Source organism: Corvus cornix, chromosome Z, assembly GCF_000738735.6.
Source record: "Corvus cornix cornix isolate S_Up_H32 chromosome Z, ASM73873v5, whole genome shotgun sequence".
In the NCBI taxonomy this organism is placed as follows: domain Eukaryota; kingdom Metazoa; phylum Chordata; class Aves; order Passeriformes; family Corvidae; genus Corvus; species Corvus cornix.
Window position 1 is genome coordinate 43,933,603 of NC_046357.1, and position 17,794 is coordinate 43,951,396.

Here is a 17,794-nt window from a genome sequence, read left to right on the forward strand (position 1 = left end):
TAACATGCCTTGCTTTTTAATGCCCTGTTTAGAGACCTCAGGATGACAGAAGATGAAGGATATGTATGTTAGTTGTTTCCTGCATTCTGTTCTTTCTAATTCAGAGCTCAAAACTGCAAGCCACACAGTTTCAGATCACTGGACCCAACAGTCCTAACGCAGCTGTGTGAATCAAAATTCTATGTAGTAGCTCCTGTCATTGCAAAGCCAGTGGTGATTTTGGGTTGTTTAGGCTTTTGTCCTGGTTGCTCAGGACTGTGTCTAAGTTAAGTTTGTATATATCCAGGGATGGAGAACCCATAAACTTTCTGGGAAACCTGTTTCAATGGTTGATCACTCTTGCAGCAAAAACGTTTCTTCCTCTAGTTTAGTGGAATGTTGGTATTTAAATATGTGCTTCTTGCCTCATGATACCAATTAGTAGATTCTGTATACATCTTCTTTACTCTCCCCCTCTTTAAGTATTAATATGTAAGCATGGATAAGACGACCTTAAGCCTTCTTTTCCCCCATCTGAACATTACTAGATCTGTCACTCTTTCCTCAGATGTCATGTCCCTGCATGTCCTGGCCATGATCATGCCTGGCTTTTTCACCTGTGTGCTTTCATCCATATAGTGGGGTTGTCTGACACAGTTGTGAGATTTACTCGGGTCATGCCTGCCAATTACTGAAGGAACTATTTAAATATTTTAAATATCCAGATTATTTCTATAGATACCTCTTTTCTCTGAATTAATAGTGGAGTCTTGGTGGGAATATCCAAGGGAAGCTTTAAAATTAGTTAATTTCTTCTAGATAGGTAACAGTTCATTCTCTAGAGCCAGTGTAGCAGTGCAGAAGAGAGTGGGAAAGGCTGTAAGCCAAAACCTCTAACTGTGGAATATCTTTTAGTTCATTTCATGAAGCCTAAAGAGAGGATAAGATTCATTTGATTGGAGCAGTGAAAATAGCAGTGTATAGTGACCGAAAGAAAACATGGTGAAATCAGACCTTTGCTGTTTTAGAGAGGGAACTCAGGAGGTGTAGCCAGGTCTTTTGTGCAGAGGAATAACAACATTTGTATTGTTACCAAAAATCAGTAAAATAAAACTCCTTAGCATCAATGTAACTTTAAGAAGCGGGCATTCTTTATTTGGTTGGATGCATGAGGGGATATCTCCTCCAAAATACCGTGCATGCTGAGTAAAGAAAAAGCTCCTGTTTATATACTATATTTTACATACATATTCTAGGTTTTTCCAGAAAAAACATACATAAAATAATAATTTTCCCAAAGTCATTAGCTTATGTTCCCTTCCCTCTGTGCATGTTTTCTGTCCTTTGGGGTGGTGGGCAATCCCAAAGTCATACCTGACTGCCTGGTGAACTGGTAAAAGTTTTCACAGGTGGGTTGGTTGCTTTCTAGTTCTTCCTACAGAGTAAGCATTGTGTGGTTCCATAGGCCAGTGGTTTTTGAAGAACAAGCATTGTGTTAAACTACCAGGTGCAAATAATTCTTCACCTGGCAACAGTTTCATGATGAAGAGGAACTGTATTTGTCACCCGCTAGCTCTGCATTACTCTTGTGAGATGACCGTGTTCCCCAGGAGCGCTCTGGATTCAGTGATAAGATGCCTCAGCTCCACCAAAAGCTATGTTTGGTCACAGTACTGGGGTTTTTTTTATATAGAATATTTATCTCCTGTCAGATTTGGACATTTTTACCTGCAGGAAGGGTAAAAACAAAGAAATCTTGAAACAAAAGTTGAGCTTGTCAAAGAGATTTAGCATTGCCATTTTCCTTCGTGAATAAAATGCTGATCTGCTTCTGAAGCCAGCTATGATAAATTAGGATGTACTGTTTTAATATTCTCATGAATATATGGATCAAATCTATGCAGTATTTTTAGTAATAAACTAACATTTACTCATTTTATTATAAGTTTAATAGTGAGTATGTTGCATTATAGGTAGTTAATTCTGTAATATTATAAAATGGAAATTGTTTCTTTTGTATTGAATAAGTGATCCTCTGAGAAAAATAATCATCTCATTCTATGCAGAACTCATCCCCTGGTGTGTATGTTTTATGTAATTCCTAAAGTGAAAAGAAATTCAGTGTAAGTGCTCTCCTGGTGCAGCAGAGCTGAATGGCTCTCTAGTGGAGAGCTTTCTGGTTTGCTTCTGAGATGCAGTAGTGGTTCTTCCTGACCTGTAACAAATAAGATTTGCTTTGTAGCCCTTAGGTAGTGTATTTCCTACAAGGGAATGTTGGATGATGTTCTTTTGAGGGCTAGGTTCCAACCTAAGCATTTAAAACAAGCTTCTCTTGGCAAGGATCTTGGGGCTGTCAAGCCTATTATCAGAGGCTTAGTCTGTAAAGTGAGAGAGGGTAACCCATTTCTACTTGTTTCTATCTAGATAGATGTATTAATATCCAATCCTGTATGGTCAGAATCTTCTTTAAAATCAAGAGAGAGAGGAAGGACAGGAATCAGGGCCAAGAACATATGTTTATGGATTACATGCAGAAGATGTAATTGAGGCAGTAACGAAGAACCTTTGACAACATCATCACTGTGGCTGTCAAGTGACTGAAGAAGTCTTTGGCCTTCGATACTTCTCATCTCCTAATTTTGTATTACAAACTCCATGTTAATGTTAAAAACACAGAAGTTAGAATTTAGGTGGTTTGTGACTGTTCTGATAGGATTTAGTTTTCCATTACAGTAGTGAATTTCTAGAGAAGGATTTTTTATGATAACTCTTTTGTTGCACAAGACTTCATTTTTTAATTCTAAGGACTTTTATTGGCACAAAAAAAATTGGTTAGACTGCCAGATATTTGTACACACTAAACAGTCACTGAACAAAATACAGATGGTAATAACTTTTTGCTAATGTGGAAAGAATGTTTTATTTAAGACCTGGAAGGATTACTGAAACTGACTGATCTACTACTCCTCTGAAGGAAGTGTAGACAAGAAAACAGTTACTGAAATGGTAAAAGACTACGTATTTGTAGTGGCCCCATGAATTTTCTTCAGTTATCAAGAGCACTAGTTGTTTTGTTTTGTTTGTACTTTTCCCCTATTAATTTATGGTAGTGACCAAATGGGCTAAATTCTCAATTAAACAGGCTGTCCAGCCCTGTATTTTGAGTTATGGCTGGTGCTCAGTTTTATTTGATGGTAAAATCAGAAGCAGATGTGGGTATTCCTGTCAAAGAAACAGGTTCTCAGGATCCTTTTAACTTACTAGTACCATTTAGAGGGCTTTTAAACTGTATTTATTGAAGAACCTGACAATTTATGAAAAGACTGAAAAGCCTTGTAATGAAAAAAAGTCATCTTTATGTAGATAAGTCCAGAAGGTTGGCAAGGGCTGGTGAGCAATCTCTGTGTGTACCTTCAAGTTTAGGGGTTAAAAAAGTTTAGGGCTTAAAAAAGTTTAGGGGTTGAACAAACATTTTAAAATACGTGAACTTTCTGTTCGGGGGAAAAACAGCTTTCGAAACAACTTTCTGGAGAGGGAAGGAGAGAGGTTTCTCAGAATAGAGGGATGTAAGTCAGGGTTAGTGAAAACAAAAATTATGTGAAATGCTGCACAAATGTTCGAGAGAAGAGGAATGGAGACTGGTACTTGTATTGTCAGCAGCCCTGACAGGATGGTGGCCTGTCCTCTTGTCTTCACAAAAAGAAACAAAATACTGAGTGGACCAACGGACATACGCAAATGATTTAAAAATAGACTTTGGTCTCCACCCCCCACCTCTTCTCTGCCCCCCCATGTTGAATGTTTCTTTCCTTCCCTTGTTGTTTTCATCTGCTTTTATACAGCAGGGATTCTGTGTCTAGAGTTACAGCTGCAAGACACGAGGGCCAAGCTGATCAGTGGCTTTGTTTTGTTTGATTTCTCAGGGCAATGTGTAGCAATCTTGTCTGTTTGTCTGTCTTTTTCTCCAGTCAGATTCCCTGGTGCCTGAGTATTCAAGTCATCTGGGTAGCAGGAAGACAGCTTCCTGTTCTTTTACCTGTTGGCTCAGTTTGTGTCTGTGTGACAGAAGTGCTGTCCTGAAGAAGCGGTTACCCTTTGAGATGCAGAGGACAGAAAAGATGTTGGCCTCTTGCATTACCTGAGGGTCACGTAGCTAAGGCATATTTTCCCCTCAAAAACAGTCGTTTGCTCCTCAAAGATGGCTTTCCACTTACTCAAACACACATCTTTTAAAAGGGCTTGCTAAGCAATTTTTCACGGGACCCGGAACTTGATTACATGGAAAGTCATGTTTGTGTTTCAGGAGTTTCGGAGGGCTTTTGTAGCAGACTAATTTTGTAAAACAAAAATCCCTGCTTATTTACTAGTCAGAATTAAATAGTCCTGAGATATCTGCAGTCCTGTCTAGACTACTGGGGCTCAAGCTCATTTGTTCACTGTCCATGCAGACTTGTCTCTGTGTTTAGGGAAAACGTGGAAGTTTGATTGCTACTGATTATGAGCATTAACTGCTGAAGAACCAGGGCAATGTGGAATGCTATCCACTACCTTCATCTGCAAAGTGTGTGAAGCTTTCTGTCATGCACTAAGGGAAACAGTGCTGAAGGATACTACTGAAATTGCCAAGCCATATCCTTCCAAAATAAAGCTTTGCTCCCCCTTCTGTACATGTTATGACACAATCGCAAGCTGAAATCATATTCTGCTGGAGCAATCTGCATGTAGGTGGAATCTTCAGAGAATTGCACTGGCAATCTCCATTATGTCTCTTAACCCTGTCTAAGTTTTGGTTTCTTCCTCAGTTACACACATTCCACAACTTGCATATATTTGGGGCATATTTTTGCATGCTTATTATGTGATTTGCAGATTGAAGGTTCTTTTTCCAGAGCTCAGAGATGCTACAGTTGCCAAAACCAAGTGAGTATGGATGGAACACGTGTTTTCCTTGTCTTGTTTTTAAAAAAAAGGGCCATTTTTACTGAAATAGCTTTAAACAAACATCCTGAGTGGAGAATTTCAGCCTGAATACTTAAGAAGTTGGATAGAAGTTTAAGTTGCTTATATTTTATTTTAAAATAGCACAGTTAATGCTAAATATGTTAATTATATGTGTTAATTATAAACAGCACTATCCTCTCTGCCTGCAATGTCACTTGTATTAGAGCGTCAGTTTCAGAATGCATTTTGAACTGAGGCATTTGTACATTTTTCCTACTGTTTGTCTTCATGTTGCCTTTTGTCATGTCTTTTTCTTCCTGATTCTTTTCATTCTGGTTTCCCACTTCATTCTGTTTTCCCACTTCATTCTGGTTTTCCACTTATGACTTAAGCAATATGAGGAACAATAAGTTTGATTTGTGGAGGGTATTTTTGTCTGCAAGAGAATTTGGTTTCACTCCCTTTGGGTTTTGCATACAAGTAGTAATAAAATCAAGCCCAACAGCAGGACATTGCTTGGCAGTCTCTCAGACCACAGTGCCAATGGTATGTGCTTTGATTTATGGTGTGTGTTGCATGTTTTTGCTTAGTATCTACCTGAAATCAGTGAACTGACAAATCAAAATTCAACTGTCCTGAAATGTGGCTTGGCTTGCTGAGAAGGGGTTTAAAAACTCTGCAGGTTATTTAGATTGGCCTAGCTAGTAAGCTTTTGGATGAGGTGAAAGCCAGACGATTTTACTTCATAAGACCAACACAAAGATTTTGTAATAAAATGGCTCAGTTTGGTTGATCTCTGGTTTTGGAGTTTGTGCTCGTTAAGGGTGTCTTAAGCACGCTTACCTACTCATCATACAATGACACGACTTTTGGAGTATCATTCAAAGGTTTATTAAATGTGGTCTTCTGCATTGATTGTAGCATGGTACAATCTGTTCTTGAAATAAACAGGGTCATAATTTGCCTGCTACCAAATCAGAAGTCTGCATCTAATTTTTTCTACGTAAGTTCCCAGGGGATGGAGAAAATACATCTTCACAATCCCCTGCTTCAGGATTGTGGACAGCAGCTGGCCACATTTAGGAAGTTGGTGGTCATCCCTTATTTACTCAATGCTCTGACAGACAGAGGCTAATCATCAGCATGGTAACTCCATAGTGTGGCCTCTTGTTGGTGCTCTTCCTCATCCAACAATCAAATTTACTTGGAGAATAATTAGCACTATTGCATTGTCAGACTGGAAGGTTGAAATGGGCAGGAACCTATGGGGCATGTTCTCACTCAGGCAGTACTGAGTAGTGTCACACATGCTTTGTGTGAACTATTAGAAAGAGCGAGCAGCAGGGTGGAAGGGACTACAGGCATTTTTAAGGCCATGATGGACAATCTAAAGTGATCTTAGCAAACCGTTGTAAGGGAAGAAAGCACCATTCAACAGGGACAAATGGGGAATGTTATGCTGGGTTTAAAATAACCAACAGTCCAAATGCTTCTTAGGAGAGGACTCACAATAAATCAGCAGTAGGGTTTATAGTTTAGTAGATCGAAACAAAAGATTACATTAAAATATGTTAGATTGTATTTTGGGTCTTGCACTTGATTTCAATTGTTTGTGTTACCTATTTAAACTTCAGTCTAAAAAAAGTCAGTTAAGCTCTGGTTAGAATCATTGCTGAATCTGATGCAATCTGAACTTTATCAATCAGAATGAAGAGTGTCTCATTTCATACTGTGTCAGGGTTTCTGTGATTGTGCAAACTGTGACCACCTAAAGTGTGACCCAGTGGTTGGCCTTCTTCAACCACAGACTCCATGTGCAGATGTTTGACCTTTGTTATAGTGGGTGATCTTGCAAGGGCTTAATTAGCTGTATAATTCAAATAAAAGGAGTCATATAAAGGAGGAAGCAGTGTACAGATCAATCACTCTTAACCCTTTGCTGAGGTGTGCAATTTCATTTTCTCTTCCAGCAAATATTACGGCATGCCCGTGGAAATGCTACAAAAGTGATATTTCTCATTACTGATGGATATTCCAATGGGGGAGACCCAAGACCCATTGCGGCATCCTTGCGTGAACTTGGAGTGGAGATCTTCACCTTTGGAATATGGCAAGGGAATATCCGAGAACTGAATGATATGGCATCCCATCCAAAAGAAGATCACTGTTATCTGCTTCACAGTTTCGCTGAATTTGAAGCTCTGGCACGCAGAGCTCTTCACGCAGGTATTAATGTCCTAACCTCAGACATCTACAGGGAGCAGAGAGGTCTGAATAGAAAGATCTCCAGTACTGTCTTGCATTTACATTTCATGTAGTGTTGATTGCCTTTTTATTTTTCTCATACTTTCTAGCAGAGGTGTTTGTCCCTCAGTTAAAAGGATAAACTTTATCTGGCTTAACTCATCACCAACAAGATGTGAGCAAAATTCTCCTCACTGATGTATATACATATTTATATCCATTGAGCTCTTCCTGTTGTCCGTGAAGAGCAGACTATGCTCTTGGCCCAGTGTAGCTTGTGCTTGAATGGATGAACCTTGTAGTCAGGTACAAGAGGCATCTAATGTACACCTTAGAACTAAACTTAATACCTTTAGGGTATCTCACACAGCAACAACAGTAAACCTGTTCAGAACTGATCGAGATCTCTCTGTGTAAGGGTCAATACAATTTGAGTTTATGACCTTATAGACTCAGTAAAACTGGAAAGAGGAAGAGGTGGAAAGTTGTTTGGACTGTGTTTTTGCCCTATTTTAATCTGCTATATTCTGAAAAAAAAAGGTTCTTCCTGAAAAATAGAGTAGGTTTAGACAAGCAAGTGAGAACTCATGATTAAACATTTGTTTGGCAGTACTGCTTGATTGAGGCTTAGAACATGCGTCAGGCTACCCATTTGAATTTATTTGCTATAACTTTTTAAACTGTGCTACTTTAAAATAAGCGGTATAAAATAAGCTTTTCTGATGCTTTGTAGCCAGCCTGTTTATTCCAGGTAAGGTTGGATTGGCTTATGTGAATGTGCCAAAGATTTTTATTTTATAATATGACCAACTGGTTTTACATGCCATGACCAAATGTTCTTCTGATGCCAAATATGGCATCCACCAAAGCTGGTAAAAGCTGTCTCAACAGCTTCTGTTGGCAGTGAGACTGCATTCTGGCAGTGCTAGACTCCAATGAAGCTGAGTGAGAAAATCTGAGTGTACTGTGGATTTCAGTGAGCCTTTTTCCAGAATAAGGACACCAATCTTTCGCATGCTGAGCATAGCAAGGCCCTGCTTCATGCTGCCACCACTAGTACTTGGAACTGGAGCCTAGGGTTTTTAACAAATGTTTCACTAATGATATGTTGTGAGATGGTGGGATTACTTTTGTTTGAATTCTTTGTTAATGAATTGATACAATTCCAGACCTGCCCTCTGGCAGCTATATCCAAGAAGATATATCGCATTGTTCATACCTCTGCGAGGCAAACGAAAACTGCTGTGACATCATGGCAAGCTGTAAATGTGGCACTCACACTGGCCAGTTCGAGTGTATCTGTGAAAAAGGATACTATGGTAAAGGACTACAACATGAATGTACAGGTGAGTCTCGTGTCTCAGTATTTGGATTTCTCTGTATGGTCTGAGTACATGGCTAATCTATCAGAGAGCTAAAAGATGTGTTTGGGATTATGGCTATGAACCTGCATCAAAATGCTTCCAAGGCTTCTGGAAAACTCTCTGGCTGAAGACATAGAATAGCTCTAGCAGTCAAACTCACCTCATACCTCGTTTTCAGCAGTAGCTCAAAGAGATGCACAGGAAAGAGATAAGAACAGGGCAAGTCCTCTGACAAAGTAAAGCTTCCCTGAAACACAGCACACCGGAAATTTCATGAGTAAACTCATGACTATGAGTTTACCAAGTCTGAGGTAATATCTTTTTCCCTCAAGTGCTCATAGTACATTTTTCCCTCATGACGAACTTTCACAAACTGTCCTGTTTGGAGAGGGGCCTACAATTGTGGATCTTTGCAGGACAAATTCTGAGCAAAACTTACAGTCATGTAAATGTGCTTTAATTTCTAATTATGACTTCCAGTTACTATACAGGAAGAAAACATTTGAGTCACTAAGCAGAGGCTTGTCATTGGGACATTTCACTGATACTGGTTTTGCTACTACTTTTTGGACAAGCCCTTTTACTCACATGCATTCAAAGTATTGTTAAAATAACAACAGTTTACGCTTCTTTGCAGAAGTTGATCTGTAAAGTTGTATTATACTCCCTGCCAATTATCACATTGTAATTCAACTTGTTCCTCTGGAATACCTTTCCTTTTTTCAGTAGGTAAGCAGAAATTCATTGGGTTTTGAGTGCAATATGAGTAGAGGAATGTAGTTAGGAATCAATGTCAGCACCAGCACATTGGATCAGAATCGTATTTTATGTAAGTAGCTGTAGCGTTCTTGTGTGCTCAATTAATTCTAAACAGATACACTATTCAATTTTGCTTATTTTCAATTCTAATTTATTTAGACCACATTTTCATCGTATTTTTTTCTTTTGTCATTAATTTTCCTTCGCTTTGAGTGCCATAGTAAGCAATGAACAGAATAGATACAGCATTTCTGCCTCTATCAGTAGCTTGTATCATTAAATATTGCTTTGAGCTGTTCCTAAAGAGAGCAGGACCATCATTTTAGAGCTGCCCTTTCTACATGAAAGGGTCTTTTGATGGGGTAAGTGTACATTTCAAGTGCCACCAAAAATGGTAAATGTCAGATTTCTTAAAATGGGCACTTTGCAGCTGCAGACAAAAGTTTTCAATTTTGCTTCTTTGGTAGGTGCTTCTGAAATAAGTTTGTAGGAGGGTCTGGTGTTAGATACACTGCCAGTAAGCTGATGATTGCAGCCATCTGCTCTGTGATGGCAACTGAAGTTGCATACATGTACTTTAGGGAGAATTTGACCTAAGTAACTCAAACCTTTTCTTTATGTATTCTCTCTTCAACTCTTGCATTCTTCAAGACAGACAGGAAAAAAAAGAGAATACATGTTCTTTAAAACAGCCTATTTTGAAATCTTTTATTCTGAAAAGGATTTCAACCTTTTTTTTTAACATTTCACATCTGAGCATAGCTGTGGATTTGTAAAGCATAAGGAATCTTAAGAATGCATCTTAACTTTTCGTCACTCTATAACGTGCGGGAGGATTTGTGGCAAGTTTACAGTGACAGGACTTCAATTTTAATTGGACTATTTTTAGCATTTTTTGGCAAAACCTGAAGATACACCACTAGCCTATGCTTCCTTAGTACAGTAAGGCTTTTTTTTAAAAGAATTTGAATTAAGAGGGAAATTGTTTTTCTGTGAGGTAGGTTATTTTTGCTATTGTGTTTCTTCTCTGTGGTTATATTCTGTATGCTCTTGTGCTTTTCATTATACCACCTTACTGTTGTTTGTAGTTTTAAATGTGAGGCATCAGAATAACATGTAAAATCCTAACAATTTTTTACTTTCATAATTACCAGAAAACACTCTCTAGAAAGCTTCTGTAAAACTAAATAGGAGCCACATGCTTTGTGCTGAAAAGCAGAAATTCAGTGTCCCCTCCCACTCTTTGTAATATTGTTGATGATGTGCGACTGAAGGAAGAACAGACCGACTGTTCTCTACTTTAAAAAGCAAACCAAACAAAACTTCTTGGCGTACACTGGGAACTTCATGTGGCCAGAGACATCTGTGATGATTGTGGCAAAGGAAGGGAGAGAGAGGAAAAATGGAGGCAGGATTGTAACCAGTTCCCAAGTATTGCAGAGTGCATAAACACCTCCTCTTCAGTAACTCTTCACTTTTTCTTCTCCTTCTTTTCCTTGATTACAAATGTTGAGGTTCAAACTAGAGACAACCAAAGAAAAATACAGAAGGCAGCAAAAATAAATCTTGTGATTTTTCATTAAGACTCTTTTTTCCATTTCATCAATAAAAGGCGAGTTGTTCAAATCAACTGCACCTTTCATAGGAGAGTAAAACAAATGTCCAGATCTCCATTTGTATCTTCTTCTCTCTCTTAGGAGATTAGAATCTATGTCTTTAATACGGCCTTTTCACAATTTTTTTTCAGTAGGACTCTCCTTGGAAAGCTCTGTTTTAAGTGGTCTCTTGGGTTGGATGACCTTTTAGGTTCAAGATGATGCAGATAAAGGTGGGACTCATCATGTTCACCTCATCAGTTACTCCTAAGAAGCATCACAGTTATTGGGGAGGTTAGGAAACTGTTGTCTTACAACCACTAGTTTCTTTTTTCTAACATGTAGACCCCATTTTTTGCAGCACAAGGTATCCAAAAAGATGATGTGCAGCTCACAGGGCAGAACGAGTAACTTCATTCCTTCTAGTCTAGGCTGGTTATTCATTCTTTTGTTTATATTTAGCTCACTGCTTGGGTATAATTATTGAATTCCACCATATGCATGAATATTTAATAGGTTGCCTAGGCTTTTATTTAGGAATATGCAGCATATCAGTAATCATGTGCACAACCACAAGGGCAACAGTTTTGGCTTCAAAACACCACATAGATTAGATTTCTGAAGAGCCTTTCCAATGAAACATGAAAACATGTGAAAACTTAACTTTTTTTTTCCTTTTTTTTAACAAATATTAATTCAGAACACATTACTGAAAAGACTTTAAACCGGGGATATGTACATCCAGCAATGCAGGGAAGATTTGCATTTTGTGGTTTCTTGGACTGAGGAGCCAGTTTTCATCTGAGCATTTTTTCCATGAGGTTTTCAGGATTGTTCCTGTTGAGAATGCAAAACAAAACCTGATGTTCATAAAATGGCTATCTTTCTAGTTAGAAAGAAACTTCTGTGTTTAATGTATTACTGGGAGTTCTTTTCTTAGTCACACAGGAAGAACTTTAATTCCGGTGGTGTGTCCAATGGTCTAGTCAAAGGAAAGTAAATATTTCTGCTGCCATGCTGTCTCCTTCCTCCCTTGCTTTTGACAGGAGCTTCTACTCCCCAGAAGCTGAATCACCCTTTCTCAATATTTCTTTATGTGAGGTATTTCTTTAGCTGCCCTAGAGGAGTTACTGGGTTAATGAAACTATACTCTTCAGTAAGTGCCTACCATGGATCTGGAGGAAAACCACCAACAGTACAGAGATTCTGACAGAAAGGGAGGGAAAAGAAAGCAAGAAAGGTAGTGTGAAGAAGAGTGTTGATAATGTCTCCAAGCACAGTAAGATTTCAGGCTAAATTTTCCTATTGAATCTGAAGGTTTGAATTAGTTTATGGAACTGCAGATTCTCAAGCTCTTAGAACTTAGCTTCTTGCTGTCTCACAAAGCAGTGCTATTTTATGCTTTCATTCATTGATTCTACATCTTAAAACTGGGTGGGAGTCTGCTTTGATTCCTCTCTTCTCCTTTGCTTTTAATTTCTAAGCCAAAAAAACACTCTTCAGTTCTAACTTAGCTGTCAGTAAAAGAGGGCTCTCTGAAAGACCTGCAGCCAATGAAAACTGATAAATTGAAAAAGGGGCATTTCTTCAAAGTGTCAAATGGCTGCTAGTGTGGTATTTTGTGTCATATAACCCTGCAGATCTTGATATACCAAAACAAGGAAGCAAATAAAAATTTTACATCTGCAAGGAAGTTGGGATGTATGTGCTTAATGAAGCCTTAATTAAATGCTTTCAAAACCTTCACAGTTTGGAAAGACTTAGGAGTTAGACTCACCTGCTGTAGAGACAGAAAAGTTTTACTGGAGAGACCTTTCTCTGTGTACAACATCTGTCAACATGTGATTCGCCCCTTTTACTGAACAGCTCTTTAATCATGATCCCATTTCTGTAACCCTTTGGGGGGATGAGATACTTTTGTATACTTTATTATTTGTAATTTAGTCTTCCTTTGTTGCAGCCTCTTTTGAGTGGCTTTCCATCTGTGACAATACACAGAGGTTCTATTGTGAATACACTGTGTCAAAATGCCTGGCTGTCATGTAAGGAGGAGGGATCTAAACCAAGAGCAAGGATGCAAAATGCCTGTAACTAAGTAATGCTGAACTGATGCCTAATTAACACTGGCAAAAATATTCCTTGTTGCCATTCTGTGTATTTTTTTCTGTTTCTTATAAATCTTGTGAGTCTTTATGGGTAAGAGTTTCAGGACAACATCATGATGGTTAAATACAAAAGAAATGTAAATGTGTTTTTCTAGTGAGGGTGTCATAACATCATAAGAGGTGAGTACAAGAGAAATGTAAATCAGTTTTCCAGTGGTTTTCTGCTGAGAGTACTGGAAGACAAGTGGATGAGAAAGGTGGAAATAAAAACCAGATACTATAGGCATGGCTACAGAAGTTTAGTAGGTTGATTACCTTTAAAAAATTTTTTTAAGACTGAAAACAATAATGTAAGAAATAGGACTGAAGAAAATGGCTTTTACAAATATTTTGTGTGCAAAATAAACACATCTGGAAGCATGCAGACATGCTATTCCAGATTTTTTACATTTAAATCTGCTTTCTCATAAATTCATCCCTTGAAGTGCAGTATTTCCTGCTCTTGCTTCTGGAAATTAGGGTACAGGTTCTCCTGCTTGTTGCTATAGGAAGCAAAGCAAGGCTGAGGGAAAAACTTAATTGGATGCTGCAAGATTTTTCAAAATGGAGCACACAATAGAAATAAATCCTTTGGTTTGAAAATTTAAAAGTGTGTTGTCAGTGTATTCTTCATATCAGGAGAGGCTTTGGGTTGGTTTGGTTTTTTTTTTTTATTTTGTAGGAATGACTGACGGAGATGGAGGTAGCTGCATGATCCTACAGTACCTTTGCTGTTTTTTTAAGTGACTTCTGACACAAAGTCATTTGTTGGCCGCCTGTACAACCTGCTTTATGAAGATGGAGCATTTCTGGCAGTGAATTTAAAGACAGATTTAGTCCATCAGAAAAACTCTTAAACAAACCGTAGAGTCGGACAGTGAGCTCTCCATAAAAAAAAAAAAAAGTTTTAATATCGATCCACAAGGACTTTGCCTGCAAAATTGTAAAAAAGGGGGTTTTCTTAGTCAATTTGGTACAGGTTTTTTCACGTAAATAACTAGCACATGAAGCTGCAGGTGGGTTTTCCCCATATCTGTAGTTTAGACAAGCCGGTTGAAGTGGGTAAGAGTATCTCCACTACTATCAATGTGATCTGGATCAAGTCCTTGGAACTGAGTGACTCTTCACCTTGTGTGTCAACTATATAAATCGTCTGTTGCAAAAGTAAAAATTGTAACATGATATCTAATATGGGTAACGATGTTTCTATGGTATGTGGGGTTTTTTTTCTCTGTACCACGTAACTTGTCCCCCTTGAATTTTAAAGGAACTGTCGCAGCAAAGAAAACCCAAAAACCGAAAAAAAAAATCTACCAACAAAAAAGTTTTCTCTGCATTTCTGCACCATTTCTGAGGAATTTCTTTAACAAATGAAGTTGTAGGGTGAAGGTGAATACCCAGATTCAATTTTGACATATGCAGACCAGAAAAGCAGAGATATAATTTTCATCTGTACATAGTATTGAAAAGATTCATCCTTTCCATCTAGACGTCATCTGAGGCTTTAGAAAATAAGTTTCTATGCTAAACCAGACTCTTTCCTATTAAGTACAGAACTGTGTCTGAAATAAATTTGTTGGAATGTTAGAAAGTGATATACAACTTACTCTTTTTTCCTTATCTTCGAAGTGATATATCTTGGTCATCTCCAAATGTCATGAAAATAAAGCCTCCAGAACATAGGTGCAATTTGAGGAGAAAAAAATCAACCACTTGGAGGGCTTGAGAGATGCAGAAACCATACTCTGATTACAAATAGACATGACACAGAAATAATCTTCAGCTTTCTGTGTCAATCGGACTTAGGCTCTCCACGGAGCCTGTCTCCATGTGTCCTTTGTCCACAAGGTAAACATTTCAGGCAGTCATTCTAATGAAAAAGGTTAAAAAAAAAAGTGTAAATACAGTACCTGCTAGGTTTAGCCTTTCATTAAATGACTGCAAAACCATTACTTTTAAGCCTAGGCTTTGTCCTGAGACTCTAGACAGGATGAAAAGCAGGCTCCCTTCACTGAGATTGTACATGGTATGAAAACATCCTTTTTCGGTGGTGCAGTCCTGGGAGAAGTGGTGGTTTACAAAATCTGCCCTGGACATGCCGTCTTTAACTGCTTAAAATGTTCATCAGCCAGTTGTCGCTGATTTTTAAACAGTTTAGGCTCAAACCATTTTAATAAGGGCCTTTGATAAGCCATTGACTGGTCCTGCAGATTTGAGAATCTATTTTAGGATTGGGACTGGCATCATAGCAGGCATTTACTGGAATAGTTGTCCCTTGAAATCCTTAATGAAAAGTTTTCTACTGCAACATTCTTTGGTTACCTCTGTGGATCACATAGTGTCATCTTACTTTCACTGCCTTTTCAGAAACACATAGCCAGGATGTTTTCATAGACATATTGTTCCTGAATTTGTGCCATCTCACAAATTAAAAGCAGACATCTTAGCGTTCTGTGAGCTTTTAAGTAACTTTTGTCTTAGAGAAGAAAAGATTTAAATTCTTGAAACAGTGCATCAAGGACAAAACAAGATAGCAGTATACAGCAAAGTGTTAATTTTGAAGTGAGGAGAGAGGTTAAGAGACTTAAAATTTGTTTTAATTACTTACTTTGTTCCCGGTGGGTCTCCAAGGCTCTGAAGCTTCACATTTAACTACTTAAGTAATTCCTAGAAAGTAATTACTACAGTTAACTTGCAAGTTTTAATCTTAGTACCTGTGAGGTTGCGCATAAGTATCATGATTTCTATTGTCATAAAGTTGCACCGGAAGTCTTGTCAAAGTTGATTCATTTAACTGGACTTGAGCATAGCACTCTCATTGTGACAAAATCAGGCATCCCCTGTGTCTCTACATTTGGATTTTGATGGATTGTATACAGTGTATTTGTCACACTGTCAAACAGATTTGACTCTTATCTCTCAGAATCAGTTTCACATTGAAGTGAGGTGTAGGAATATTTCCTTTTTTAAAAAAATCCTTGTCTTGCCTTATGCTGTGAAATTTACTTTACCCAAGCCAGGGAATACTGCAAAGTGCTTTCACTGTAAGAAAGACTACTGTTCCTTTCAACATTTTAAACAAAATTTTCTACTTCTCTCCCAATATGATAGTACTGTGTAAAAAATGCAATTTGCAGCAATTGCAAATGTTCAGATATGGTGACCTGTTACTTGCCTTGGTCTTACTGAGAGGGGGAAGAAAACTTAGAAGTAAAGGTGCACAAAGCTCATCAATCATAACCACATTTGAATAAGTCATTTGTTTGCAGATTTTGACGTAAGCAAAGCCTTTCAAGGACTGTGTACCTGAAAAGCAATATAGAGGTTTCTTCACTTGTCTACCACCCTCATAAGAGCATAAACATCGTAGTGAGAAGGGATGAGATTGTTTTTCTGCTGCCTCTTTGGTTCAGTCCCATCCAGCTGATTTCTCTGTGCTCTCTGTGGAAAATTGTCTGGCAGGTTCCTCAGATCATTTCACAATTACTTCAGGGAAGAGCCCTCTCTGTCCTCTGCAGTTGTGCTCCTTGCTCCCACATTCTCTGTTTCTTCAGACCCACGGGGGTCCAGAAGCACTTCACATTCTAGTACCACTCAAGAAAAGACCATGGACACCAAGAAGCGTATGGTGGAAAAAACACTGTGATGAAAAGGGTCCAAAAGCACACTCATCTTGGAGAAGAATCACAGCATGTAGGCTGCAGATATTCCATTATAAACTGATTATATCTGCCAAGTACTCAGCAGCCGGAATGGAGCAGTTGGGTTGACTGTCTATAAGCACCCATGTTTTCTTCTATCGGCCTAAAATCTGCTGCAGGTAGCCCAAATTTCTCAACCTGAAACAATGCTGACTGCATAGTGGAGTGTGATCCGGTCCCTAGGGAATGAGAAAGCAGCAGCACAGATCAATTTTGTGAAACAGGAAATTTTTTTTTACTGGGTTTGTTGGTGATTTGATGAAAACAGAATCAGGACTCTGTGTAGAAATGGGAACCACTTCAGGCCAAAACCCTAGGGTTTCATTTGTAACCATGCAAAACAAAGCCAGAACAACAACTCAATACTTCCAATGCAGATGTTGTAGTAGAACTGGCACCTGAAGGTGGTTTGAGAAGTTGAACTTTTTCTCCCTAGACTGAAATTTATTGAATAGGAGAATTTTTAGTCAATAAGACTAGGAAGAATGAATGGACCTTGGGGCTGGTGGGGAGTTGGGAAACAGTGATGATACAGAAGTGAGTAAAACATAGTTAATGGAAAGCAGTGTGTGGTCTAATTATAGTCATGTCATTTAGATATAATTTGGGCCTGACAGATTTGAAACAAAACCCTATAAGATTAGGCACCAAATTGCAGGTTTTAAGCAGTGTAAAGCCTAGAGAAACGGCAAAAATCTCCTATCTGTGTAGGTATGGGCAGATGCACTGATTTTACACAGACCTGCACTTATTTTAACAACTTAAGATCTTTCTCCTGGCCATTAAGAAAATATGCTGGTTTTTTTTTTTCCCTGACATCAAAAGAAACATTCTGAAGATAGCAAAAAAAAAAAGGACAAACTTTTGCCCCAAAAAAGTTCAAAGAAAGGGTGTTCCCTTATATAGGCTAGTAAGTATCCATGCAAAATTGCCATCTCCTTGTGGCATGGGGTTTGTTTCTCAAACAAAAATTCCAGAAGATAAAGTACAAGAACTTTTCTGCGTTGAGGCTACTAATACTGCATGTCATTTTTTTACAGATTATTGCCATTAACTCCAGCCTGTTC

At 38.3% G+C, this 17,794-nt stretch overlaps 1 protein-coding gene across 1 annotated transcript in view; it reads left to right on the plus strand.

The window, feature by feature from the left end:
* The window catches only part of SVEP1 (sushi, von Willebrand factor type A, EGF and pentraxin domain containing 1), a 120,567-nt gene that overhangs the window by 9,529 nt on the left and 93,244 nt on the right, over nucleotides 1-17,794 (plus strand). Inside the window, exons 2-3 of the mRNA XM_039566578.1 lie at nucleotides 6,891-7,146; nucleotides 8,334-8,510. Coding sequence (XP_039422512.1) covers nucleotides 6,891-7,146; nucleotides 8,334-8,510 — 433 coding nt within the window. The remainder of the gene's footprint in view (nucleotides 1-6,890; nucleotides 7,147-8,333; nucleotides 8,511-17,794) is intronic.